Genomic DNA, 27,985 nt, shown 5'->3' with positions numbered 1-27,985 from the left:
GGGTGGGGCCCTGCCGTGCGCACGCGCGGTTCGGTCGCCTTCACGCGCGAGGGGCGGGGCCTCAGAAAGGGGCGGGGCCAAGACCCGGAAGCGGCGCCGGGAGCGGAGAGGAACCCGCGTACCGGGAACCCCTCCCCCACCCCACGCCCCCCCCCCCCCCCAGCGCCGATGGCGGCGGCCACCGCAGCCCCGCGACCCCCGGAGCCGTGAGGGGGAACCCAGGAACCATAGGGACCGCGGGGACGCAGCGTTGGGCCGCGCCCGGGCTCGGGGGGCTGCGGACGCGCAGCATCATGGAGGCACGGACCCGGCGTGAGTGCGGAGGGTCCTGGAAGGGTGATAGAATGGAGTGGGAGGGAGGATCCTGGAAGGGTAAAGAGGGAAAGGAGAGGGGGGGGGGGTCTGGGATGGGCACAGAGGGGATGCAGTTTGGGGGTGAAGAGGGTCGTGGATGGGCGCAGAGGGAATAGGAGGGTCCTGGAAGGGTAATGGAATGGAGTGGGAGGGGGGGGTCCTGGAAGGGTATAAGGGGAATGGAGAGGGGGGGTCTTGGATGGGCACAGAGGGGATGCAGTTTTGGGGGGGGGGGAGGGGAGGGGTGTGGAAGGGCATAGAGAGGAGGGGAGGGTCCTGGAAGGGTGATAGAATGGAGTGGGAGGGGGGTCCTGGAAGGGTAAAGAGGGAATTGAGAGGGGGGGTCTTGAATGGGCACAGAAGGGATGCAGTTTGGGGGTGAAGAGGGTCGTGGAAGAGTGCAGAGGGAATAGGAGGGTCCTGGAAGGGTAATGGAATGGAGTGGGAGGGTGGGGGTCCTGGAAGGGTAAAGAGGGAATGGAGGGGGGGAGGGGTCTTGGATGGGCACAGAGGGGATGCAGTTTTGGGGGGGGAAGGGGAGGAATGTGGAAGGGCACAGAAGGAAGGGGAGGGTCCTGGAAGGGTGATAGAATGGAGTGGGATGGAGGGTCCTGAAGGGTAAGAGGGAATGGAGGGGGGGGTCTTGGATGGGCGCAGAGGGGATGCAGTTTTTGGGGGGGGGAAGGGGAGGAGTGTGGAAGGGCACAGAAGGAATAGGAGGGTCCTGGAAGGGTGATAGAATGGAGTGGGAGGGGGGTGGGTCCTGGAAGGGTAAAGAGGGAATGGAGGGGGGGGGTCTTGGATGGGCACAGAGGGGATGCAGTTTGGGGGTGAAGAGGGTTGTGGAAGGGCACAGAGGGAATAGGAGGGTCCTGGAAGGATCGTAGAGAGGATGGAATGGGAGGGGGGATGGAGGGGTCCTGGAAGGGTATAGAGGGATTAGGGGAGGGGTCTTGGATGGGCACAGAGGGGATGCAGTTTTGGGGGGGGGGGGGGGAGGGGAGAGGTGTGGAAGGGCATAGAGAGGAGGGGAGGGTCCTGGAAGGGTGATAGAATGGAGTGGGAGGGGGGGGTCCTGGAAGGGTATAGAGGGAATGGAGAGGGGGGGTCCTGGATGGGCACAGAGGGAATGCAGTTTGAGGGGGGGGGGGGGGGGAGAAGGGGAGGGGTGTGGAAGGGCATAGAGAGGAGGGGAGGGTCCTGGAAGGGTGATAGAATGGAGTGGGGGGGGGGGGTCCTGGAAGGGTGAAGAGGGAATGGAGAGGGGGGGGGGTCTTGGATGGGCACAGAGGGGATGCAGTTTGGGGGTGAAGAGGGTTGTGGAAGGGCGCAGAGGGAATAGGAGGGTCCTGGAAGGGTGATAGAATAGAGTGGGAGGGGGGGGTCCTGGAAGGGTATAAGGGGAATGGAGGGGGGGGGTCTTGGATGGGCACAGAGGGGATGCAGTTTTGGGGGTGAAGAGGGTCGTGGAAGGGCATAGAGGGAATAGGAGGGTCCTGGAAGGATTGTAGAGAGGATGGAATGGGAGGGGGGATGGAGGGGTCCTGGAAGAGTATAGGGGGAATTGAGAGGGGGGGGGTTTTGGATGGGCACAGAGGGGATGCAGGTTTTTTGGGGGGGGAAGGGGAGGAGTGTGGAAGGGCACAGAGGGAATAGGAGGGTCCTGGTAGGGTGATAGAATGGAGTGTGAGGGAGGGGTCCTGGAAGGGTATAGAGGGAATGGAGAGGGGGGGTCTTGGATGGGCACAGAGGGGATGCAGTTTTGGGGGGGGGGAAGGGGAGGGGTGTGGAAGGGCACAGAGAGAAGGGGAGGGTCCTGGAAGGGTGATAGAATGGAGTGGGAGGGGGGGGGGTCCTGGAAGTGTATAGGGGGAATGGAGGGGGGGGGTCCTGGATGGGCAAAGAGGGGATGCAGTTTGGGGGTGAAGAGGGTCGTGGAAGGGCATAGAGGGAATAGGAGGGTCCCTGGATGGATCGTAGAGAGGATGGAATGGGAAGGGGGGATGGAGGGGTCCTGGAAGGGTATAGAGGGATTAGGGGAGGGGTCCTGGTTGGGCACAGAGGGGATGCAGTTTTGGGGGGGGGAAGGGGAGAGGTGTGGAAGGGCACAGAAGGAATAGGAGGGTCCTGGAAGGGTGATAGAATGGAGTGGGAAGGAGGGTCCTGGAAGGGTATAGAGGGGATGGAGAGTGGGGGTCTTGGATGGGCACAGAGGGGATGCAGTTTTGGGGGGTGAAGAGGGTTGTGGAAGGGCACAGAGGGAATAGGAGGGTCCTGGAAGGGTGATAGAATAGAGTGGGAGGGGGGGGTCCTGGAAGGGTATAAGGGGAATGGAGGGGGGGGGTCTTGGATGGGCACAGAGGGGATGCAGTTTTGGGGTGAAGAGGGTCGTGGAAGGGCATAGAGGGAATAGGAGGGTCCTGGAAGGATCGTAGAGAGGATGGAATGGGAGGGGGGATGGAGGGGTCCTGGAAGGGTATAGAGGGAATGGAGAGGGGGGGTCTTGGATGGGCACAGAGGGGATGCAGTTTTGGGGGGGAAGGGGAGGAATGTGGAAGGGCACAGAAGGAAGGGGAGGGTCCTGGAAGGGTGATAGAATGGAGTGGGATGGAGGGTCCTGGAAGGGTAAAGAGGGAATGGAGGGGGGGGTCTTGGATGGGCGCAGAGGGGATGCAGTTTTGAGGGGGGGGGGGGGGGGAGAGGTGTGGAAGGGCACAGAGGGAATAGGAGGGTCCTGGAAGGGTGATAGAATGGAGTGGGAGGGAGGATCCTGGAAGGGTATAGAGGGAATGGGAGGGGGGGGTCTTGGATGGGCACAGAGGGGATGCAGTTTGGGGGTGAAGAGGGTTGTGGAAGGGCGCAGAGGGAATAGGAGGGTCCTGAAAGGATCGTAGAGAGGATGGAATGGGAGGGGGGATGGAGGGGTCCTGGAAGGGTATAGAGGGAATAGGGGAGGGGTCTTGGATTTGCACAGAGGGGATGCAGTTTTGGGGGGGGGGAAGGGGGAGGAGTGTGGAAGGGCACAGAAGGAATAGGAGGGTCCTGGAAGGGTGATAGAATGGAGTGGGGAGGGGGTGGGTCCTGGAAGGGTATAGAGGGGATGGAGAGTGGGGGTCTTGGATGGGCACAGAGGGGATGCAGTTTGGGGGTGAAGAGGGTTGTGGAAGGGCACAGAGGGAATAGGAGGGTCCTGGAAGGGGTGATAGAATGGAGTGGGAGAGGGGGGTACAGGGTGAAAGAGGGGGGGGGGGGTCCTGGAAGAGCACAGAGAAAATGGGGTGTGGGCATAGAGAGAATGGGATGGAGGTCCTGGAAGGGCGCAGAGGGAATGGGGCATTGGGGGGGTTGTCCCAGAAAGGCATAGAGGGAATAAGAGGGAGGGTCCTGGAAGGGCAGAGAGAGGATGGGAGAGGGGTGGTCCTGGAAGTGTCATACAGAGAATGGGAGGGGATCCTGGAAGGGTCATAAGGAGAATGGAGGGGAGGGGTCCTGGAAGGGCACAGAGAAAATGGAAGGGGGGATCCTGAAAGGGTCATGGAGGGAATAGGAGGAGCAGTTCTGGATGGGTCATAGGGAAAATAGGAGGGTGGATCCTGGAAGGTTCATAGAGAGAATGGAGTATGGGGGGGAGGGGTCTGGAATAGCATAGATAAAATCAGATGGAGGGGGTTGGGGAGGTCCTGAAAGATCACAGAATCGTGGAATGATTGGGTTGGGAAGGTCTTGAAACGTCATGGGAGCATAGAATGGGTTGGGAGGGTCCTGGAAGGTTATAAAGACGTGGAATGATAGGATGCATTGGGGTGAAAAGGTCCTTAAAGATCACAAAACCATGAGGTGCTTGGAAGGGTCCTTACAGATCATAGAGCCGTGGGATGGTTGGGATGGAAAGGTCCTTACAGATCACAGAGCCATGGGATGATTGGGATGGAAGGGTCCTTACAGATCACAGAGGCATGGGATGGTTGGGATGGAAGGTCCTTACAGATCACAGAGCCGTGGGATGGTTGGGATGGAAAGGTCCTTACAGATCACAGAGCCATGGAAGGGGGTTGGGATGGAAGGGTCCTTACAGATCAGAGCCATAGGATGGTTGGGATGGAAGGGTCCTTACAGATCAGAGCCATAGGATGGTTGGGATGGAAGGTCCTTACAGATCACAGAGCCATGGGATGGCTGGGTTGGAAGGGTCCTTACAGATCACAGAGCCATGGGATGGTTGGGATGGAAGGGTCCTTACAGATCACAGATCTGTGGGATGGTTGGGATGGAAGGGTCCTTACAGATCACAGAGCCATGGGATGGTTGGGATGGAAGGTCCTTACAGATCACGGAGCCGTGGTATGGTTGGGATGGAAAGGTCCTTACAGATCACAGAGATATGGATGGTTGGGTTGGAAGGGTCCTTACAGATCACAGAGGCATGGGATGGTTGGGATGGAAGGGTCCTTACAGATCACAAAGCCTTGGGATGGTTGGGATGGAAGGGTCCTTGCAGATCACAGAGGCATGGGATGGTTGGGATGGAAGGTCCTTACAGATCACAAAGCCTTGGGATGGTTGGGATGGAAGGTCCTTACAGATCACAGAGGCATGGGATGGTTGGGATGGAAAGGTCCTTACAGATCACAGAGCCGTGGGATGGTTGGGATGGAAGGGTCCTTACAGATCACAGAGCCATGGGATGGTTGGGATGGAAGGGTCCTTACAGATCACAGAGCCATGGGATGGTTGGGATGGAAGGGTCCTTACAGATCACAGAGCCTTCGGATGGTTGGGATGGAAAGGTCCTTACAGATCACAGAGCTGTGGGATGGTTGGGATGGAAAGGTCCTTACAGATCACAGAGCTGTGGGATGGTTGGGATGGAAGGGTCCTTACAGATCACAGAGGCATGGGATGGTTGGGATGGAAGGTCCTTAAAGATCACAGAGGCCTGGGATTGTTGGGTTGGAAGGTCCTTAAAGATCACAGAGGCCTGGGATTGTTGGGTGGAAGGTCCTTAAAGATCACAGAGGCCTGGGATTGTTGGGTTGGAAGGTCCTTACAGATCAGAGCCATGGGATGGTTGGGATGGAAGGTCCTTACAGATCACAGAGCCTTGGGATGGTTGGGATGGAAAGGTCCTTACAGATCAACCATTCCCCCTTGCCCCATCCCTCTGCCCCATAAGATCCCCCTCTCCCCCTCTGCCTGTGCCCCCTTTAAGCCCCCCCCCTCTCCCCTCACCCCAAATTGAGGTCACAGCTCCATGCTGTGGGGTTGCAGCCGCTCTCCTCACGCGCAGCTCCGTGCCCCAGAAATTCACTCTGGGTCGGCGCTGCTCCTTACCCTCATTAATCCCAGTCTGCCTTGGAAATTAACAAATTATTATTATTATTATTATTATTATTATTATTATTATTATTAGTGGCAGTGCTGGGTCACGCTGGCGATGTGACCACGAGGATGGGGGCAGACATCCGCTCCTTTGGGTTGCAGTTCAGTATTTAACCCAAACTGGGGCATTTTCGTTGCCCCCCCACCCCCACCCCCCCCTCCCCCCACCCCTCCACCCCTCCCCACCCCCCCCTACCCCCCTCACCCCCCCCACTCCCATCCCCCAGCTTGGAGCCCATCTCTGTGGTTCTGCCACCACTGAAGGGTCCCTGGTAGGGGGTGAGGGGGCAGCTGTGGGGTCTTGTAGGTCCTGTGATCCATAGGGGGTCTCATGGGGGGGGAAAGGGGGAGGGTTCAGGAAGGCTTGAGGGGTCTATAGAGGGGTCTGGGGGGGCTCATGGGATCCTTGGGGGAATCTAAATAGGGTCCATGGGAGTCCTGTGGGGTCCATGAAGGGATTTCATGGGGTCTGAGAAGGGGTCTTGGGGGGGTCTACGGAGGTCCTGTGAGATCCATAGGGGTCTCTTGGGGGGGGGGGGGTTCAGAAAGGGCTTGAGGACCTTGTGGGGTCTATAGAAGGGTCTGGGGGAGGGGGGGGTCTGATGGGGTCCTTGAGGGAATTTAAGTGAGGTCTGTGGGGGTCTTGTGGGGTCCATGGGGTCCCTGTGGGGTCCATGGGGTCCCTGTGGGGTCCATGAGAAGATATGGAATTGATGGAGGGGTTTTGTAGGATCTACAGAGCTCCTGTGAGGTCCATAGGGGTCTCTTGGGGGGGGGTTCAGAATGGTCTTGAGGACCTTGTGGGTCTATAGAAGGGTCTGGGGGAGGGGGGGGGTCTGATGGGGTCCTTGAGGGAATTTAAGTGGGGTCTGTGGGGGTCTTGTGGGGTCCCTGGGGTCCCTGTGGGGTCCCTGGGGTCCCTGTGGGGGGGCGGGAGGGTTCAGAAAGGGCTTGAGGACCTTGTGGGGGTCTATAGAAGGGTCTGGGGGAGGGGGGGTCTCATGGGGTCCTTGAGGGAATTTAAGTGGGGTCTGTGGGGGTCTTGTGGGGTCCATGGGGGTCCCTATGGGGTCCCTGGGGTCCCTGTGGGGTCCATGGGGTCCCTGTGGGGTCCATGAGAAGATATGGAATTGATGGAGGGGTTTTGTAGGATCTACAGAGCTCCTGTGAGGTCCATAGGGGTCTCTTGGGGGGGGGGGGGGGGTTTCAGAAAGGGCTTGAGGACCTTGTGGGGTCTATAGAAGGGTCTGGGGGAGCGGGGGTCTCATGGGGTCCTTGAGGGGATTTAAGTGGGGTCTGTGGGGGTCTTGTGGGGTCCCTGTGGTCCCTATAGGGTCCCTGGGGTCCCTGTGGGGTCCATGAGAAGATATGGAATTGATGGAGGGGTTTTGTAGGATCTACAGAGCTCCTGTGAGATCCATAGGGGGTCTCTTGGGGGGGGGGTTCAGAATGGTCTTGAGGACCTTGTGGGGTCTATAGAAGGGTCTGGGGGAGCGGGGGTCTCATGGGGTCCTTGAGGGAATTAAGTGGGGTCTGTGGGGGGTCTTGTGGGGTCCATGGGGTCCCTATGGGGTCCCTGGGGTCCCTGTGGGGTCCATGAGGTCCCTATGGGGTCCCTGGGGTCCCTGTGGGGTCCATGGGGTCCCTGTGGGGTCCATGAGAGATATATGGAATTGATGGAGGGGTTTTGTAGGATCTACAGAGCTCCTGTGAGGTCCATAGGGGTCTCTTGGGGGGGGGGTTTCAGAAAGGTCTTGAGGACCTTGTGGGGTCTATAGAAGGGTCTGGGGGAGGGGGAGGGTCTGATGGGGTCCTTGAGGGGATTTAAGTGAAGTCTGTGGGGGTCTTGTGGGGTCCCTAGGGTCCCTGTGGCGGTCTATGAGAAGATATCATGGAATTGATGGAGGGGTTTTGTAGGATCTACAGAGCTCCTGTGAGGTCCATAGGGGTCTCTTGGGGGGGGGGGGGGTTTCAGAAAGGGCTTGAGGACCTTGTGGGGTCTATAGAAGGGTCTGGGGGAGCGGGGGTCCCATGGGGTCCTTGAGGGAATTTAAGTGGGGTCTGTGGGGGTCTTGTGGGGTCCATGGGGTCCCTATGGGGGGGGGGGGGTTCAGAAAGGGCTTGAGGACCTTGTGGGGTCTATAGAAGGCTGGGGAGGGGGGGGGGGTCTCATGGGGTCCTTGAGGGAATTTAAGTGGGGTCTGTGGGGGTCTTGTGGGGTCCCTGGGGTCCCTGTGGGTCCCTGGGGGTCCCTATGGGGTCCCTGGGGGTCCCTGTGGGGTCCATGGGGTCCCTGTGGGGTCCATGAGAAGATATGGAATTGATGGAGGGGTTTTTGTAGGATCTACAGAGCTCCTGTGAGATCCATAGGGGTCTCTTGGGGGGGGGGGGGTTCAGAAAGGTCTTGAGGACCTCTGTGGGGTCTATAGAAGGGTCTGGGGAAGGGGGGGGGTCTCATGGGGTCCTTGAGGGAAATTTAAGTGGGGTCTGTGGGGGTCTTATGGGGTCCATGGGGTCCCTGTGGGGTCCATGGGGTCCCTGTGGGGTCCTTGAGAAGATATCATGGAATTGGTGGAGGGGTTTTGTAGGATCTACGGAGCTCCTGTGAGGTCCATAGGGGTCCTCTTGGGAGGGGGGGGGGGGTTCAGAAAGGGCTTGAGGACCTTGTGGGGTCTATAGAAGGGTCTGGTGGAGGGGGGGGGGTCTCATGGGGTCCTTGAGGGAATTTAAGTGGGGTCTGTGGGGGTCTTGTGGGGTCCATGGGTTCCCTATAGGGTCCCTGGGGTCCCTGTGGAGTCCATGGGGTCCCTGTGGGGTCCATGAGAAGATATGGAATTGGTGTGGGGTTTTGTAGGATCTACAGAGCTCCTGTGAGATCCATAGGGGTCTCTTGGGGGGGGGGGGGTTCAGAATGGTCTTGAGGACCTTGTGGGGTCTATAGAAGGGTCTGGGGGAGGGGGGGGGGTCTCATGGGTCCTTGAGGGAATTTAAGTGGGGTCCGTGGGTCCCTGTGGGGTCCATGGGGTCCCTATGGGGTCCATGGGGGTCCCTATAGGGTCCCTGGGGTCCCTGTGGGGTCCATGGGGTCCCTGTGGGGTCCATGAGAAGATATGGAATTGATGGAGGGGTTTTGTAGGATCTACAGAGCTCCTGTGAGGTCCATAGGGGTCTCCTGGCATCTTTTGGGGAAGGGTTCAGGAAAGCCTCGAGGGTCTTGTGGCTTTAGAGGGGTCTTGGGGGGTCTCATGGGGTCTTTGGGGGGAGGAGGGCCTAAGGGGAGGGGTCCATGAGGGTCATGTAGGGTTTGTGGGGGTCCAGATGGGGCTCTCACAGCATCCTGAGGGGTCTCATGAGGTCTCTGTGGGTTCACGAGGGTCTTATGGGATTCATGAGGGTCTGTGGGGGTCTCTTGGGATCCGTGGAGGGATCTTGTGGGGGCCCATATTGGGGTCTGCAGGGTCCTTAGGGGGGTTGCAGGAACTCCTCAAGGGTCTTGTGGGGGGGATCTCCTGGCATCCTTGAGGGGGTCTCATGGGGTTCTTGGGCAGGAGCCTAAAGGGGTTCTAAGAGGGTCCTTGTGGGGTTTCTGAGGGTCCTCGTAGTGTCCATGGTGGTTGCATGGGGTCCACGGGGGGAGGGGGGGGGGGGGTCTTTGGGGTTGGTGGGGGCTCCCATGCCCCATCCCATGTCACCTTGCAGCACGGCGATGCGCTCCGTGCAGAGCGTTTGGAGACAGCATGTTCTGAAATTAATTAGCCTTATTATGACGGCGGCCCTAATGAGTAAAGCGCTGCTCCAAAATAACGAGTCACCTCCCAGAGCTGCGTCTCCACTCGCTGCGCGTTAATGAGTGAGAGCTGGGCTGGGGGGAGGGGAAGATGAGGGGGTTCAACATGGGGTGAGTGAATGGGTCCTGCATTGGGGTTTTGGGGGGGGTTGGGGGGCAGGAACAACTGCACAGACCTGTGCAAGTTGGGGCTGAGCTGCTGGAAAGGAGCTCTGCAGTGAAGGACCTGGCGGTCCTGGTGGCCAGCAGGTGATCAGCAGATGACCATGAGCCAGCAGTGTGCCCTGGTAGCCAAAAGGGCCAATGGTTGACCAACAGTTGATCAGTGACTGATTGTGACTGGAAAGAAGCCCTACAGACCGGGACCCTGGTGGTTCTGGTGCCAACAGGTGACCAGCGGTTTGACCGTGAGTCAGCAGTGTGCTGTTGGTGTCCAAGAGGGTCAGCGGTGAGCCGTGGTGGCCAATAGGCGAACAGATGACCAGTAGTAGAGCAGGGATTGACCATGAGCCAGCGGGGTGAGCCCTGGTGGCCAAGAGGGCCAACAGACGACCAGCAGTAGAGCAGGGATTGACCATGAGCCCTGGTGGCCAAGAGAGCCAATGGTTGACCTACGGTTGACCACGAGTCAGCAATATGTTCTGGTGGCTCAGGCAGCCAGCGGTTGACCAACAGTTGGCCAATGGTTGACCACGAGCCAACGGTGAGGCCTGGTAACCAAGAGAGCTGGTGGTTGACCAACAGTTGGCCAATGGTTGACCGTGACTGGAAAGAAGCCCTACAGACCGGGACCTGGTGGTCCTGGTGGCCAACAGGTGACCAGCGGTTGACTGTGGGTTAGCAGTGTGCCCTGGTGGCCAAGACAGCCAGCGGTGAGCAGGGATTGACCATGAGCAAGCGGTGAGCCCCGGTGGCCAATAGGGCCAACAGATGACCAGCAGTAGAGCAGGGATTGACCATGAGCCAGCGGTGAGCCCTGGTGGCCAGTAGGCCAACAGATGACCAGCAGTAGAGCAGGGATTGGCCATGATCCAGCGGTGAGCTGTGGTGGCCAATAGGGCCAACAGATGACCAGCAGTAGAGCAGGGATTGACCATGATCTAGCGGTGAGCCCTGGTGGCCAAAAGGGCCAACAGATGACCAGCAGTAGAGCAGGGATTGACCATGATCCAGCGGTGAGCCCCGGTGGCCAAGAGAGCCAACGGTTGACCTATGGTTGACCACAAGTCAGCAATATGTCCTGGTGGCTCAGACAGCCAGCGGTTGACCAACAGTTGGCCAATGGTTGACCACGAGCCAACGGTGAGCCCTGGTAACCAAGAGAGCTGATGGTTGACCAACAGTTGACCAATGACTGACCGTGACTGGAGAGAAGCCCTACAGACCGGGACCTGGTGGTCCTGGTGGCCAACAGGTGACCAGCAGTTGACCGTGAGTCAGCAGTGTGCTGTGGTGTCCAAGAGGGCCAGCGGTGAGCCGTGGTGGCCAAGAGAGCCAACAGATGACCAGCAGTAGGGCAGGGAATGATCATGAGCCAGTGGTGAGCCCTGGTGGCCAAGAGGGCCAACAGACGACCAGCAGTAGATCAGGGATTGACCATGAGCCAGCGGTGAGCCGTGGTGGCCAATAGGGCCAACAGATGACCAGCAGTAGAGCAGGGATTGACCATGAGCCCCGGTGGCCAAGAGAGCCAATGGTTGACCTACAGCTGACCACAAGTCAGCAATATGTCCTGGTGGCTCAGACAGCCAGCAGTTGACCAACAGTTGGCCAATGGTTGACCACGAGCCAACGGTGAGGCCTGGTAACCAAGAGAGCTGGTGGTTGACCAACAGTTGACCAATGACTGACCGTGACTGGAAAGAAGCTCTGCAGACCGGGACCTGGTGGTCCTGGTGGCCAACAGGTGACCAGCAGTTGACCGTGAGTCAGCAGTGTGCCCTGGTGTCCAAGAGGGCCAGCGGTGAGCTGTGGTGGCCAATAGGGCCAACAGATGACCAGCAGTAGAGCAGGGATTGACCATGAGCCAGCGGTGAGCCCTGGTGGCCAAGAGGGCCAATGATTGACCTACGGTTGACCACAAGTCAGCAATATGTCCTGGTGGCTCAGACAGCCAGCGGCTGGCCAACAGTTGGCCAATGGTTGACCAAGAGCCAACGGTGAGCCCTGGTAACCAAGAGAGCTGGTGGTTGACCAACAGTTGACCAATGAATGACCGTGACTGGAAAGAAGCCCTACAGACCGGGACCTGGTGGTCCTGGTGGCCAGCAGGTGACCAGCGGTTGACCGTGAGTCAGCAGTGTGCTGTGGTGTCCAAGAGGGCCAGCGGTGAGCTGTGGTGGCCAATAGGGCCAACAGATGACCAGCAGTAGAGCAGGGATTGACCATGAGCCAGCAGTGAGCCCTGGTGGCCAAGAGAGCCAACAGATGACCAGCAGTAGAGCAGGGATTGACCATGAGCCAGCGGTGAGCCCCGGTGGCCAAGAGAGCCAACGGTTGACCTACGGTTGACCACAAGTCAGCAATATGTCGTGGTGGCTCAGACAGCCAGCAGTTGACCAACAGTTGGCCAATGGTTGACCACGAGCCAACAGTGAGCCCTGGTAACCAAGAGAGCTGGTGGTTGACCAACAGTTGACCAATGACTGATTGTGACTGGAAAGAAGCCCTACGGACCGGGACCTGGTGGTCCTGGTGGCCAACAGGTGACCAGCGGTTGACCGTGAGTCAGCAGTGTGCTGTGGTGTCCAAGAGGGCCAGCGGTGAGCCGTGGTGGCCAATAGGGCGAACAGATGACCAGTAGTAGAGCAGGGATTGACCATGAGCCAGTGGTGAGCCCTGGTGGCCAATAGGGCCAACAGATGACCAGCAGTAGAGCAGGGATTGACCATGAGCCCCGTGCTGACAGCCAGCGGTTGACCAACAGTTGGCCAATGGTTGACCACGAGCCAACGGTGAGGCCTGGTAACCAAGAGAGCTGGTGGTTGACCAACAGTTGACCAATGACTGACCGTGACTGGAAAGAAGCTCTGCAGACCAGGAGCTGTTGATCCTGGTGGCCAACAGGTCACCAGCCATTGGCCACAAGCCAGCAGTGTGTCCTGGTGACCGAGAAGACCCAATGATTGACCACGAGTCAGCAGTGCGTTCTGGTGGCCAAGACAGCCAGTGGTGAGCCCTGGTGACCAGTAGGGCCAACAGATGACCAACAGTTGGCCAACAGTTGACCACGAGCCCAAGGATTGACCAGTGGTTGACCAATGGTTGACCACCATCTGACCCAGTGGTTGACCAATTGTTGGTCAGCCGTTGACCAACAGGTGTCAAATGGTTGACCAGCGGTTCACCAACGGTTGACCACGAGCCAGCAGTGAACCTTGGTGGCCAAGAGGGCCGTCGGGACCCTGTGGTGCATTGCCAGAGTTCAGCCAGTAGGGCAGGGAGGTGCTGCTCCCCTCTGCTCTGCCCTGCAGGCACTGCTGGAGCGCTGCATCTTGTTCAGCATCTCCCGGTTTGGAAACCCCCAGTGGCTGTAGGGGAAAGTCAGGTGTGGATCCCTTCCAGTTGGGTTTCTTTGGCGCTGAGCCCTGCAGAGAGGTTTTTGCCGTTGGGATGGGAGCTGGGAGATCCGCTGTAGCATGTCGCCTCGCGCAGGCCTTGCCACCACCCTGATGGACGCCACGACGGACAAGGAGCCGCTGGTGCAGGAGCAGATCTACAACGCTCTGTGCTACCTGGGGGAGGCTGAGCCCGAGGAGATCCTGCACTGCTGCGACGAGTATCTGCGACAGCACGACAAGGTGGGCACTGCGGGGGGGAAGGGAACCGGAGCGAGGGCTGGGGAGGGGGTTTGTAGGTGGGAAACATCCGGGAAATGCGAGCCGGTCCGGCCTGCTGGTCCCCCTGGCTTGTAGAAGGAAGGGACGCCATTCAGAGGGACCTCAGCAGGCTTGAAAGATGGGCCCTGGGTGAACCTGATGAGGTTCAACACAGCAAAGTGCAAGGCTGGCACTTGGGCTGGAGGAATCCCAGGCATTTGTACAGAGAGCAGCCCTGCAAAAGGGACCCTGGGGTCCTGGGGGGTGAAAAACTGAACATGAGGCAGCAGTGTGCATTGCAGCTGGAAAGCAAATGGGATCCTGGGCTCCATCAGCAGAGGGGCGGCCAGCAGGGACAGGAGGTGATCGTCCCCCTCTGCTCTGCTCTTGTGAGGCCCCATTTGCAGCACTGCGTCCAGGGCTGGAGCCCAGCACAAGAAGGACAGGGAGCTGTTGGAGAGGGTGCAGAGGAGCCACAAAGGTGATCAGGGGCTGCAGCACCTCCACTGCAAAGACAGGCTGAGGGAGCTGGGCTCGTTCAGCATGGAGGAGAGAAGCTGCAGGGTGACCTCAGTGCAGCCTGCAGTGCCTAAAGGGAGCCTGCAGACAGGAGGGGAGTCAGCTCTGTGCAAGGGGAGATGGCAGCAGGACGAGGGGAATGGTTTGAAGCTGAGGGAGGGCAGATGGAGGTTGGATGTCAGGGGAAGTTCTGTGCTGTGAGAGCGGTGAGGGGCTGGAACAGCTGCCCAGAGAGGCTGTGATGCCCCGTCCATCCCTGGAGGTGTTCAAGGCCAGGTTGGATGGGGCCCTGGGCAGCCTGGGCTGCTGTGAAATGGGGAGGTTGGTGGCCCTACCTGTGGCCAGGGGTTGGAGCTTCGTGATCCTTGAGGTCCCTTCCAACCCAGGCCATGCTGTGATTCTGTAGGGGATGCGTGCCGTGTCCCACGCGCCCCACGCTGCCACGTGCCCCCTCTGTCCGTCCCTCACAGCTGGCCTACCCGCACCGCGTCATCATCCTGAAGGCGATGGAAACGGTGGTGAAGAACAACATCTCCAGCTTGGACAAAAGCACGGCGAAGGTGGTCATCTTCCTGGCATCCAACGAGATGACCAAATCCAAGGTGGGAGCTGAGGGGCTGCAGTTGTCGCTCCCTCCAACGCCGGGCAGCGCTCAGCAAAGCGACAGCCGTCCCTTCCTGGCACGCAGGAGGTGGTCTGGGAATGGCAGCAGGCAGCCAGCAGCGTGCTGGTGGCGGTCGGGCAGCGTTTCATCAACAAAGTGATGGAGGAGGTGCTCACCAAGTTCCAGCCGGGCATCCTGCCGCATTACTTCGTCATGCAGACCTTTGCCAACCTGGCGGTGTCCAACGGTGAGCTCGCCCTCCTGCGTCTGGTGTGTGTGGCTTTGGTCAGCATTGGGTTGGCACTGGGTCAGCGTTTGGGTGGCGTTGGGTTGGTGTTGGTTGGACATTGGTTTGGTGTTGGGTTGGCATTGATTTGGCACTGGGTTGGTGTTGGTTTGGCACTGGGTTGGTGTTGGGTTGGCGTTGGTTTGACATTGGGTTGGTGTTGGGTTGGCGTTGATTTGGCACTGGGTTGGTGTTGGGTTGACATTGGTTTGGCACTGGGTTGGTGTTGGTTTGACATTGGATTGGTGTTGGGTTGGCATTGGGTTGGTGTTGGGTTGGCGTTGGGTTGGTGTTGGATTGGCACTGGGTTGGTGTTGGGTTGACATTGGGTTGGTGTTGGATTGGCACTGGGTTGGCGTTGGGTTGGCATTGGGTTGGTGTTGGGTTGGCGTTGGGTTGGTGTTGGGTTGGCATTGGGTTGGCGTTGGGTTGGCATTGGGTTGGCGTTGGGTTGGCGTTGGGTTGGTGTTGGGTTGGCACTGGGTTGGTGTTGGGTTGGCGTTGGGTTGGTGTTGGGTTGGCACTGGGTTGGTGTTGGGTTGACACTGGGTTGGTGTTGGGTTGACACTGGGTTGGCGTTGGATTGGCATTGGGTTGGCGTTGGGTTGGCATTGGGTTGGTGTTGGGTTGGCACTGGGTTGGTGTTGGGTTGGTGTTGGGTTGGCATTGATTTGGCACTGGGTTGGCGTTGGTTTGACATTGGGTTGGTGTTGGGTTGGTGTTGGTTTGGCATTGGGTTGGTGTTGGTTTGACATTGAGTTTGTGTTGGGTTGGCATTGGGTTGGTGTTGGGTTGGCATTGATTTGGCACTGGGTTGGTGTTGGGTTGGCATTGGGTTGGTGTTGGTTTGACTTTGGGTTGGTGTTAGGTTGACATTGGGTTGGTGTTGGGTTGGAGTTGGGTTGGTGTTGGATTGGCGTGGATTTGGCACTGGGTTGGTGTTGGGTTGGCATTGATTTGGCACTGGGTTGGTGTTGGGTTGGCACTGGGTTGGTGCTGGGTTGATATTGGATTGGCGCTGGGTTGGTGTTGGTTTGGCATCAGGTTGGTGTTGAGGTATATTAGGTCAGCATTAGGTTGGTACCATGTTGGTGTTGGTTGGTGTTGAGTTGGCATTGGGTTGGTGTTGGGTTGGCATTGGTTTGGCACTGGGTTGGTGTTGGTTTGACATTGGGTTGGTGTTGGTTGGCATTGGGTTGGTGTTGGATTGGCATTGATTTGGCACTGGGTTGGTGTTGGGTTGGCATTGGGTTGGTGTTGGGTTGGCATTGGGTTGGCATTGGGTTGGTGTTGGGTTGGCATTGATTTGGCACTGGGTTGGTGTTGGGTTGGCATTGGGTTGGTGTTGGGTTGGCATTGGGTTGGTGTTGGATTGGCATTGATTTGGCACTGGGTTGGTGTTGGTTTGACATTGGGTTGGTGTTGGTTTGTCATTGGGTAGGTGTTGGGTTGGTGTTGATTTGGCACTGGGTTGGTGTTGGATTGGCACTGGGTTGGTGTTGGGTTGGCATTGGGTTGGTGTTGGGTTGGTGTTGGTTTGACATTGGGTTGATGTTGGGTTGGCATTGGTTTGGCGTTGGGTTGGCGTTGGTTTGGCATTGGGTTGGCGTTGGTTTGGCATTGGGTTGGTGTTGGGTTGGCATTGGGTTGGTGTTGGGTTGGCGTTGATTTGGCACTGGGTAGGTGTTGGTTTGACATTGGGTTGGTGTTGGGTTGGCTTTGGGTTGGTGTTGGGTTGGTGTTGGTTTGGCACTGGGTTGGTGTTGGTTTGGCATTGGTTTGGCACTGGGTTGGTGTTGGTTTGGCACTGGGTTGGTGTTGGGTTGGCATCGGGTTGGTGTTGAGGTATATTAGGTCAGCATTAGGTTGGCATTGGATTGGTGTTGGATGGGCATTGGGATGGCATTGGTTTGATGCTGGGTTGGCATTGTGTCAGTGTTGGGTCACTGTTGGGTTGGCGTTGGACAGGCATTGGATCAGTGCTGGCTTGGCACTGGTTTGGTGCTGGGTTGGCACTGGATCAGCATTGGCTTCATGTTCAGTTGGCGTTGAGTTGACTTTAGCTTGGAGTTTGGTTGACACTGGATTGGTGTTGGCTCAGCATTGAGTTGACGTTGAGTTGGTACTAGATTGGTATTGGATTGGCATTGGTTTGGCATTGAGTCAGTGCTGGGTTGGTGTTTGGTGCTGGGTTGGTGTTGAGTTGGCGCTGAGTTGGCATCGGGTCAGCATCTGGTTGGCACTGGGTTGGTGTTGGGTTGGCGTAGGGTTGGTGTTGGATCAGCATTGGGTTATGTTGGGTCAGCACTAGGTCGGCGCTGGGTTGGTGCTTGATTGGCATTGGCTTGGCATTGGTTCGGTGCTGGGTTGGCACTGGCTCGGCATTTAGTTGGCTTTGGGTTGACATTGTGTTGGAGTTTGGTTGATGCTGAATTGGCGTTGGGTTGGCACTGGATTGGTTTTGGATTGGCATTAGTTTGGATCAGCGTCGGGTCGGTGTTTGGTTGGTGCTGAGTTGGCACTGAGTTGGCGTTGGGATTGGCGTTGGGTCTGCGTTGCTTCGGCGCTCGGTTGAACACTGAGTTGATGTTGGGTTGGTTGATGTTGTTTCATTGGTGCTGTTGGCCTTGGGTCAGCATTGAGTTGATGTTGGGTTGGTTGATGTTGTTTCGTCGGTGCTGTTGGCCTTGGGTCAGCATTGAGTTGATGTTGGGTTGGTTGATGTTGTTTCATCGGTGCTGTTGGCCTTGGGTCAGCATTGAGTTGATGTTGGGTTGGCGTTGGATTGGCATCGATTTGGTGTTAGGATGGCACAGGGTTGGCGTTGGTTTGGTGTTGGCACTGGGTTGGTGTTGGGTCAGTGTTGGATTAGTGTTGGGTTGGTGCTGGGTTGGTGTTGGATCAGTGTTGGATCAGTGTTGGATCGGTGTTGGATTGGTGTTGGATCGGTGTTGGATTGGTGCTGGGTTGGTGCTGGGTTGGTGCTGGGTTGCTTTTGGATCGGTGTTAGCTTGGCACTGGGTGAACGTTGGGTGCTCACCGTATACTGGGGTCCTTAAAGATCATAGCATCATGGCACGGGTGGGTCGGAAGGGTCCTTAAAGATCATACAACCACAAGATGGGTTGAAAGGGACCCCCCAGCCCTGCCGTGGGCTGGCTGCCCCCCACCATCTCAGGCTGCCCAGGGCCCCCATCCATGGCCTCGGGCACCTCCAGGTGTGGGGCACCCACAGCTCCGCGTTTCCTCCCGCAGTGTTCGGGATGGTGCCTTTCCTCAACTCCATCCTGGGGACCATGCTGCCCATGCTGGGGATGGCCAAGCAGGACCACATGAAGTCTGTCTTCTGCTACGGTAAGGCTGCTCTGCTTCTCTCAATACGGTGGGGATTTTTGGGGGGGATTTTGGGGGGATTTGGGGCACTTCTTGGATAGGGAAGTGGTAGAGAGCGGTGCTCTTGGGTGCCCAGGGGCAGGGTTGGCTCCAGGAGGGGTGGAACCATCAGATCACAGACAAGGACAAAGAGTTTTGCTCTAAAAGAGGGGAGATTTAGATTGCATAAAAGGTAAAGAGGTTTCTGGGCAGCGAGGCGCTGACGCAGACTGACTGCTGTGTGCTGGTGCTCCGTCCCTGCAGATGTTCCAGGTCATGGGATGGGGCTCCGAGCACCTGGTAGAACTGTGGGTGCCCCTGTGCATCGTAGAGCCATGGGGTGGGTGGGTTGGAAGGGTCCTTAAAGATCATAGAGAACAGAACGCTTGCTTTGGAAGAGACCTTAAAGATCACGGAGCCGTGGCGTGATTGAGTTGGAAGGGTCCTCGAAGATTACAGAGCCATAGAATGAGTTTGCATGGGAAGAGCCTTCGAAAACGGTGGAGCTGTGAGATGGTTGGGTTGGAAAGGTCCTTAAAGGTCATAAAGCCATGGAATGGTTGGGATGGGGGGGGGCCTTGAAGATAATGGAGTCGTGCAGTGTTAGAATGGGTTGGAAGGGTCCTTACAGATCGCACAACCACAGAACGGTTGGGTTGGAAGGGTCCTTACAGATCACACAACCACAGAATGGTTTTGTTGGGTTGGAAGGGTCCTTACAGATCACGCAACCACAGAATGGTTGGGTTGGAAGGGTCCTTACAGATCACACAACCACAGCATGGTTTTGTTTGGTTGGAAGGGTCCTTACAGATCACACAACCAGAGAATGGTTGGGATGGAAGGGTCCTTACAGATCACACAACCACAGAATGGTTGGGTTGGAAGGGTCCTTACAGATCACACAACCACAGCATGGTTGGGATGGAAGGGACCCCCAGCCCCACCGCTGCCGTGGGCTGGCTGCCCCCCAGCTCAGGCTGCCCAGGTCCCACCCCCAGCCTGGGGCATCTCCATGGCTGGGGCCCCCACAGCTCCGGGCAGCAGTGCTGGGGCTGCACCACCTCTGGCTGAAGGGTTTCCCCACGTCTGACCCCAAATCTCCCCACTTTTGGGTTCAAGCCGTTCCCCCTCTACCTCCACCCCTGTACCAGCACCCCATCCTCTGCTGTAGGCCCCGCTCTGGTGGCTGGGAGCAAAGAGGAGGAGCCTGAGTGCTGTGGGGCATCGGAACCCGGTGGGGCAGCACCCAGGGAACTGTTGTGGGGCACAGGATGCCGCAGCTGGAGAAGCCCAGCTGTGCACTTGGCAATAAGGGAGCAAAATATCCACCCCAACGCACTCTTGCAGTTCTTTGATCTTTAAGGACCTTTCCAATCCAACCTGTTCTGTTATCCCATGGCTGTATGACCTTCAAGGACCCTCCCAGCCCATTCAGTGCTTCCATGACCTTTCGGAAACTTTCCAACCCACCCACATCCCATGGTTCTGTGATCTTTCAGGACCCTTCCAACCCAACCATCCCATGGTTCTGTGATCTTTCAGGACCCTTCCAGCCCAACCATTCCATGGTTCTGTGATCTTTCAGGACCCTTCCAACCCAACCATCCCATGGTTCTGTGATCTTTCAGGACCCTTCCAACCCAACCATCTCGTGGCTCAGTGATCTTTAAGGATCCTTCCAACCCAACCATCCCATGGTTCTGTGATCTTTCAGGACCCTTCCAACCCAACCATCCCATGGTTCTGTGATCTTTCAGGATCCTTCCAACGCAACCGTCCCATGGTTCTGTGATCTTTAAGGACCCTTCCAACCCAACCGTCCCATGGCTCTGTGATCTTTAAGGACCCTTCCAACCCAACCATCCCATGGTTCTGTGATCTTTCAGGACCTTTCCAACCCATCCATCCCATGGTTCTGTGATCTTTCAGGACCCTTCCAACCCAACCATCTCATGGCTCAGTGATCTTCAAGGATCCTTCCAATCCTTCCCTTCTGTGGTTCTGTGATCTTTCAGGACCCCTCCAACCCAACCATTCCACAGCTCTGTAACCTTTCAGGACCTTCCCAACCCAACCATTCCCCAGTTCTGTGATCTTTAAGCACCCAACCCACCCAACACCCATTGCCCCTCGATGGACCCGAGGACCGACCTGAGCCCACGCTCTGCTTTGCAGCCCTGCAGCACTTCAGCGAGAGCATCCAGGAGTACGTGGCCAACCTGGACCAGGCCCCCGACCCCACGGTCAGGAAGGACACCTTCTGCAACGAGATCTACAGCGCCTACGAGGTGCTCTTCAACAGCTGGCTGCAGCACCGGGAGCCCAAGGTGTGGGCCAAGGAGAGAAATTAGGGACGATTTCGCCACCAAAACAGCAATTGGGTGCTGGCATGGGCTGCATAGGGGGTGGTGGGGTCACCGTCCCCGGAGGTGTTGCAGAAATGTGGGGATGTGGTCAGTAGGGATGGGTTGGTGTTGAGTTGGGGCTCTTGGAGATCTCTGCCAACCGGAATGACTCTGTGGGTCTGTTTAGGGTCGTGGTGGGATGTTTTGGGGTTGGACGTGGGGATCTAGAAGCTCTTTTCCTTCATTGATGGCTCTGTGCTTCTGTTTAGGGTCGTGGTGTGGGTGGATTGGGGTTGGACCGGATGATCTTGGAGATCTTCTCCAACTTGAATGATGCTGTGGTTGTATTTAGGGTCACAGTGGGGTGGGTTGGGGTTGGACTTGGGGATCTAGAAGCTCTTTTCCCACATTGATGGCTCTGTGCTTCTGTTTAAGGTCATGGTGTGGGTGGATTGGGGTTGGACTGGATGATATTGGAGATCTTCTCCAACTTGAATGATGCTGTGGTTCTATTTAGGGTCACAGTGGGATGGGTTGGGGTTGGAGCTGTGGGTCCTGGAGTTCTCTTCAACCTTAACGATTCTATGGTTGTATTTTGGATGGCAGTGGGGTGGGTTGGGGTTGGACCGGGTGATCCTGGAAGTCGTTTCCAACCATACTGATTCTATTGGTCTGTTTAGGGTCACGATGGGGATGGTTTGGGGTTGGATGGGGGATCCTGGAGGTGTCTTTCAACCTTAAGGACTCCATGATTCTATTTGGGGTCACGATGGGGATGGTTTGGGGTTGGACTGGGGAACTTTGGAGGTCTCTTCCAACCTGAATGACTCTGTGGTTCTAATTAGGACTCACAGCGAGGTGGGTTGGGGTTGGATGTGCAGATCTAGAAGCTCTTTTCCCACATTGATGGCTCTGTGCTCTGGTTTAGGTTCATGGTGTGGGTGGATTGAGGTTGGACCGGATGATCTTAGAGATCTTCTCCAACTTGAATGATGCTGTGGTTGTATTTAGGGTCACATTGGGATGGGTTGGGGTTGGACATGGGGATCTAGAAGCTCTTTTCCAACCTGAGTGACTCTATGGCTCTGTTTGGGGTCACGATGGGGATGGGTTGGGCCTGGACTTGGTGATCCTGGCAGTCTCTTCCAACCTTAATGACTCTGTGGGTCTGTTTAGGGTCAAGGTGGGATGGGTTGGGGTTGGGGATCTAGAAGCTCTTTTCCTTCATTGATGTCTCTGTGCTTCTGTTTAGGGTCGTGGTGTGGGTGGATTGGGGTTGGACTGGATGATCTTGTTGATCTTCTCCAACTTGAATGATGCTGTGGTTGTATTTGGGGTCACAGTGGGATGGGTCTGTTTAGGGTCACGATGGGGATGGTTTGGGGTTGGATTTGGGGATCCTGGAGGTGTCTTTCAACCTTAACGACTCCGTGATTCTATTTGGGGTCACGATGGGGATGGTTTGGGGTTGGACTGGGGAACTTTGGAGGTCTCTTCCAACCTGATTGACTCTGTGGTTCTAATTAGGACTCACAGTGGGATGGGTTGGGGTTGGACTTGGGGATCTAGAAGCTCTTTTCCCACGTTGATGGCTCTGTGCTCTGGTTTAGGTTCATGGTGTGGTTGGATTGGGGTTGGACCGGATGATATTGGAGATCTTCTCCAACTTGAATGATGCTGTGGTTGTATTTAGGGTCAAGTTGGGATGGTTGGGGTTGGACTTGGGGATCTGGAAGCTCTTATCCAACCTGAGTGACTCTATGGCTCTGTTCAGGGTCACAATGGGGATGGGTTGGGACTGGACTTGGTGATCCTGGCAGTCTCTTCCAATCTTAATGACTCTGCGGGTCTGTTTAGGGTCACAGTGGGATGGGTTGGGGATGGACTTGGGGATCTAGAAGCTCTTTTCCCACATTGATGGCTCTGTGCTTCTGTTTAGGGTCGTGGTGTGGGTGGATTGGGGTTGGACTGGATGATCTTGTTGATCTTCTCCAACTTGAATGATGCTGTGGTTGTATTTAGGGTCAAGGTGGGATGGGTTGGGGTTGGAGCTGTGGGTCCTGGAGTTCTCTTCAGCCTTAACGATTCTCTGGTTGTATTTAGGGTGGCAGTGGGGTGGGTGGGGTTGGACCGGGTGATCCTGGAAGTCGTTTCCAACATTACTGATTCTATTGGTCTGTTTAGGGTCACGATGGGGATGGTTTGGGGTTGGATGGGGGATCCTGGAGGTGTCTTTCAACCTTATGGACTCTGTGATTCTATTTGGGGTCACGATGGGGATGGTTTGGGGTTGGACTGGGGAACTTTGGAGGTCTCTTCCAACCTGAATGACTCTGTGGTTCTAATTAGGACTCACAACGGGGTGGGTTGGGGTTGGACGTGGGGATCTAGAAGCTCTTTTCCTTCATTGATGGCTCTGTGCTCCGGTTTATGGTCATGGTGTGGGTGGATTGGGGTTGGACCGGATGATCTTGGAGATCTTCTCCAACTTGAATGATGCTGTGGTTGTATTTAGGGTCACAGTGGGATGGGTTGGGGTTGGACTTGGAGATCTAGAAGCTCTTTTCCTTCATTGATGTCTCTGTGCTTCTGTTTAGGGTCGTGGTGTGGGTGGATTGGGGTTGGACTGGATGATCTTGTTGATCTTCTCCAACTTGAACGATGCTGTGGTTGTATTTAGGGTCACAGTGGGATGGGTTGGGGTTGGACGTGGGGATCTGGAAGCTCTTTTCCAACCTGAGTGACTCTATGGCTCTGTTTGGTGTCACGATGGGGATGGGTTGGGACTGGACTTGGTGATCCTGGCAGTCTCTTCCAACCTTAATGAGTCTGCAGGTCTGTTTAGGGTCAAGTTGGGATGGGTTGGGGTTGGACGTGGGGATCTAGAAGCTCTTTTCCCACATTGATGGCTCTGTGCTTCTGTTTAGGGTCGTGGTGTGGGTGGATTGGGGTTGGACCGGATGATCTTGGAGTTCTCCAACTTGAATGATGCTGTGGTTGTATTTAGGGTCATGGTGGGATGGGTTGGGGTTGGACTTGGGGATCTGGAAGCTCTTTTCCAACCTGAGTGACTCTATGGCTCTGTTTGGGGTCACAATGGGGATGGGTTGGGACTGGACTTGGTGATCCTGGCAGTCTCTTCCAACCTTAATGAGTCTGCAGGTCTGTTCAGGGTCATGGTGGGACGGGTTGGGGTTGGAGCTGTGGGTCCTGGAGTTCTCTTCAACCTTAACGATTCTCTGGTTGTATTTAGGGTGGCAGTGGGGTGGGTTGGGGTTGGACCGGGTGATCCTGGAAGTCGTTTCCAACCTTACTGATTCTATTGGTCTGTTTAGGGTCACGATGGGGATGGTTTGGGGTTGGATGGGGGATCCTGGAGGTGTCTTTCAACCTTAAGGACTCCGTGATTCTATTTGGGGTCACGATGGGGATGTTTTGGGGTTGGACTGGGGAACTTTGGAGGTCTCTTCCAACCTGATTGACTCTGTGGTTCTAATTAGGACTCACAGTGGGATGGGTTGGGGTTGGACTTGGGGATCTAGAAGCTCTTTTCCTTCATTGATGGCTCTGTGCTTCTGTTTAGGGTCATGGTGTGGGTGGATTGGGGTTGGACTGGATGATCTTGGAGATCTTCTCCAATTTGAACGATGCTGTGGTTGTATTTAGGGTCCCAGTGGGATGGGTTGGGGTTGGACTTGGGGATCTAGAAGCTCTTTTCCAACCTGAGTGACTCTATGGCTCTGTTTTGGGTCACGATGGGGATGGGTTGGGACTGGACTTGGTGATCCTGGCAGTCTCTTCCAATCTTAATGACTCTGCGGGTCTGTTTAGGGTCATGGTGGGATGATTTGGGGTTGGACATGCGGATCTAGAAGCTCTTTTCCTTCATTGATGGCTCTGTGTTTCTGTTTAGGGTCGTGGTGTGGGTGGATTGGGGTTGGACTGGATGATCTTGGAGTTCTCCAACTTGAATGAAGCTGTGGTTGTATTTAGGGTCCCAGTGGGATGGGTTGGGGTTGGACTTGGGGATCTAGAAGCTCTTTTCCAACCTGAGTGACTCTATGGCTCTGTTTGGGGTCACGATGGGGATGGGTTGGGCCTGGACTTGGTGATCCTGGCAGTCTGTTCCAACCTTAATGACTCTGCGGGTCTGTTTAGGGTCAAGTTGGGATGGGTTGGGGTTGGACGTGGGGATCTAGAAGCTCTTTTCCCACATTGATGGCTCTGTGCTTCTGTTTAGGGTCATGGTGTGGGTGGATTGGGGTTGGACTGGATGATCTTGGAGATCTTCTCCAACTTGAACGATGCTGTGGTTGTATTTAGGGTCAAGTTGGGATGGGTTGGGGTTGGACGTGGGGATCTAGAAGCTCTTTTCCCACATTGATGGCTCTGTGCTTCTGTTTAGGGTCGTGGTGTGGGTGGATTGGGGTTGGACTGGATGATCTTGGAGATCTCCAACTTGAATGATGCTGTGGCTCTATTTAGGGTCGTGGTGGGATGGGTCTGTTTAGGGTCACGATGGGGATGGTTTGGGGTTGGATGGGGGATCCTGGAGGTGTCTTTCAACCTTAAGGACTCCGTGATTCTATTTAGGGTCACGATGGGGATGGTTTGGGGTTGGACTGGGGAACTTTGGAGGTCTCTTCCAACCTGAATGACTCTGTGGTTCTAATTAGGACTCACAACGGGGTGGGTTGGGGTTGGACTTGTGGTCTAGAAGCTCTTTTCCTTCATTGATGGCTCTGTGCTTCTGTTTAGGGTCGTGGTGTGGTGGATTTAGGTTGGACTGGATGATATTGGAGATCTTCTCCAACTTGAACGATGCTTTGGTTGTATTTAGGGTCACAGTGGGATGGGTTGGGGTTGGATGTGGGGATCTGGAAGCTCTTTTCCAACCTGAGTGACTCTATGGCTCTGTTTGGGGTCACGATGGGGATGGGTTGGGACTGGACTTGGTGATCCTGGCAGTCTCTTCCAACCTTAATGAGTCTGTGGGTCTGTTTAGGGTCCCAGTGGGATGGGTTGGGGTTGGACATGGGGATCTAGAAGCTCTTTTCCCACATTGATGGCTCTGTGCTTCTGTTTAGGGTCATAGTGTGGGTGGATTGGGGTTGGACTGGATGATCTTGGAGATCTTCTCCAACTTGAACGATGCTGTGGCTCTATTTAGGGTCGTGGTGGGATGGGTCTGTTTAGGGTCATGATGGGGATGGTTTGGGGTTGGATGGGGGATCCTGGAGGTGTCTTTCAACCTTAAGGACTCCGTGATTCTATTTGGGGTCACGATGGGGATGGTTTGGGGTTGGACTGGGGAACTTTGGAGGTCTCTTCCAACCTGAATGACTCTGTGGTTCTAATTAGGACTCACAACGGGGTGGGTTGGGGTTGGACTTGGGGATCTAGAAACTCTTTTCCTTCATTGATGGCTCTGTGCTTCTGTTTAGGGTCATGGTGTTGGTGGATTGGGGTTGGACTGGATGATCTTGTTGATCTTCTCCAACTTGAACGATGCTGTGGTTGTATTTAGGGTCACAGTGGGATGGTTGGGGTTGGACTTGGGGATCTAGAAGCTCTTTTCCAACCTGAGTGACTCTATGGCTCTGTTTGGGGTCACGATGGGGATGGGTTGGGCCTGGACTTGGTGATCCTGGCAGTCTCTTCCAACCTTAATGAGTCTGCAGGTCTGTTTAGGGTCAAGTTGGGATGGGTTGGGGTTGGACATGGGGATCTAGAAGCTCTTTTCCCACATTGATGGCTCTGTGCTTCTGTTTAGGTTCATGGTGTGGGTGGATTGGGGTTGAACTGGATGATCTTGGAGATCTTCTCCAACTTGAATGATGCTGTGGTTGTATTTAGGGTCGTGGTGGGACGGGTTGGGGTTGGAGCTGTGGGTCCTGGAGTTCTCTTCAACCTTAACGATTCTATGGTTGTATTTTGGATGGCAGTGGGGTGGTTTGCGGTTGGACCGGGTGATCCTGGAAGTCTTTTCCAACCATACTGATTCTATGGGTCTGTTTAGGGTCACGATTGGGATGGTTTGGGGTTGGATGGGGGATCCTGGAGGTGTCTTTCAACCTTAAGGACTCCGTGATTCTATTTGGGGTCACGATGGGGATGGTTTGGGGTTGGACTGGGGAACTTTGGAGGTCTCTTCCAACCTGATTGACTCTGTGGTTCTAATTAGGACTCACAGTGGGGTGGGTTGGGGTTGGACGTGGGGATCTAGAAGCTCTTTTCCCACATTGATGGCTCTGTGCTTCTGTTTAGGGTCGTGGTGTGGGTGGATTGGGGTTGGACTGGATGATCTTGTTGATCTTCTCCAACTTGAACAATGCTGTGGTTGTATTTAGGGTCAAGGTGGGATGGTTGGGGTTGGACGTGGGGATCTAGAAGCTCTTTTCCAACCTGAGTGACTCTATGGCTCTGTTTGGGGTCACAATGGGGATGGGTTGGGACTGGACTTGGTGATCCTGGCAGTCTCTTCCAACCTTAATGAGTCTGTGGGTCTGTTGAGGGTCACGGTGGGATGGGGTGGGGTTGGACATGGGGATCTTGAAGCTCTTTTCCCACGTTGATGGCTCTGTGCTCTGGTTTAGGGTCATGGTGTTGGTGGATTGGGGTTGGACCGGATGATCTTGTTGATCTTCTCCAACTTGAATGATGCTGTGGTTGTATTTAGGGTCAAGGTGGGATGGTTGGGGTTGGACTTGGGGATCTGGAAGCTCTTATCCAACCTGAGTGACTCTATGGCTCTGTTTAGGGTCACAATGGGGATGGGTTGGGCCTGGACTTGGTGATCCTGGCAGTCTCTTCCAACCTTAATGAGTCTGTGGGTCTGTTTAGGGTCATGGTGGGACGGGTTGGGGTTGGACTTTGGGGCCACGTCGTGTTGGGGTTGGATCTGCTGATCTTTTTGGCTCAAAGTTACGGAGTCTCTGATTCTGTGCAGGATCCCCCCTGCCCTCATTAACGCTCGTTATCCCCCTGCAGCTCCGGCTGGCGGTGGTGGAGGCTCTGGGAGCCATGAGCTACCTGATGCCCGGCGAGAAGCTGGAGGAGCAGCTCCCAAAGCTGATCCCGGCCGTCCTGTCCCTCTACAAGAAGCACACGGAGTCCTTCTACATCTCCAAGGTGAGCACGGAGCTGCGTGTGGCCGCAAGGGAAGCGATGGGAAATGGCCTGAGAGCGCCTTGACCTGAGATCATCCCATCCCAACACCGGGCTCAATCCGTGCAGGGTCCCATCTGCCACGCTGTGTGGCTGACCCCCACTGGTGGGAGCTGTGGGGTGGGCTTCAGCCTGTCCCCCTTCTGCCCCCCCCCCCCCCCCACCCCAGGCTCTGGTCCCCTCCTGCAGCGCTGAGGGAGGGACCCCCCTTCCAAGTGTGTGTTGTCACTTCTTCCCCCCTCCACTCTGATTCCAGAGCCTCTGTCAGATCTTGGAAGCTTCTGTGGACATCGGCAGCCGCAGCCTGGATATGCAGCTGGATGCTCTGCTGGGCACCCTGCACCCCCAGGT

The 27,985-nt window shown here is 56.1% G+C and overlaps 3 protein-coding genes across 3 annotated transcripts in view; 2 read left to right on the top strand and 1 right to left on the bottom strand.

The window, feature by feature from the left end:
* Positions 1-138: 138 nt before the first annotated feature.
* The window catches only part of LOC125691184 (maestro heat-like repeat-containing protein family member 1), a 146,356-nt gene continuing 118,509 nt past the window's right edge, over positions 139-27,985 (top strand). Inside the window, 8 exon segments of the mRNA XM_048940225.1 lie at positions 139-312; positions 13,175-13,320; positions 14,328-14,459; positions 14,546-14,708; positions 18,003-18,101; positions 20,298-20,449; positions 27,458-27,598; positions 27,891-27,983. Of these exon segments, the coding sequence (XP_048796182.1) occupies positions 294-312; positions 13,175-13,320; positions 14,328-14,459; positions 14,546-14,708; positions 18,003-18,101; positions 20,298-20,449; positions 27,458-27,598; positions 27,891-27,983 (945 nt within the window). The 5' untranslated portion in view covers positions 139-293.
* LOC125691179 (uncharacterized) lies at positions 3,612-5,469 on the top strand. The gene is made up of 2 exons (XM_048940216.1): positions 3,612-4,799; positions 4,970-5,469. Exons 1-2 carry the CDS (start codon positions 4,273-4,275, stop codon positions 5,358-5,360), a joined length of 918 nt encoding a protein of 305 aa, XP_048796173.1. The 5' UTR covers positions 3,612-4,272; the 3' UTR covers positions 5,361-5,469.
* LOC125691178 (mucin-2-like) lies at positions 14,715-17,994 on the bottom strand. The gene is made up of 2 exons (XM_048940215.1): positions 15,733-17,994; positions 14,715-15,699 (listed from the first exon to the last, which is right to left on the bottom strand). Exons 1-2 carry the CDS (start codon positions 16,575-16,577, stop codon positions 15,612-15,614), a joined length of 933 nt encoding a protein of 310 aa, XP_048796172.1. The 5' UTR covers positions 16,578-17,994; the 3' UTR covers positions 14,715-15,611.

The sequence above is a fragment of the Lagopus muta genome, chromosome 3 (assembly GCF_023343835.1).
Source record: "Lagopus muta isolate bLagMut1 chromosome 3, bLagMut1 primary, whole genome shotgun sequence".
In the NCBI taxonomy this organism is placed as follows: Eukaryota; Metazoa; Chordata; class Aves; order Galliformes; family Phasianidae; genus Lagopus; species Lagopus muta.
Note: the sequence above shows the minus strand (reverse complement) of the source record. Positions and strands in the feature narration are given on the sequence as shown.

What these genes read in the sequence shown, in the direction of transcription:
- LOC125691179 (XM_048940216.1), top strand. Translation starts at nt 4,273, where the DNA reads ATGATTGGGATGGAAGGGTCCTTACAGATCACAGAGGCATGGGATGGT. An exon ending in GGGATGGTTGGGATGGAAGG is followed by an intron (nt 4,800 to 4,969) that starts GTCCTTACAGAT and finishes TGGGATGGAAAG; the next exon opens with GTCCTTACAGATCACAGAGC.
- LOC125691178 (XM_048940215.1), bottom strand. Translation starts at nt 16,577, where the DNA reads ATGCCAACCCAACACCAACCCAGTGCCAAACCAACACCAACCCAGTGC. An exon ending in TCAACCCAGCACCAACCCAG is followed by an intron (nt 15,700 to 15,732) that starts TGCCAACCCAAC and finishes GTGCCAAATCAA; the next exon opens with TGCCAACCCAACACCAACCC.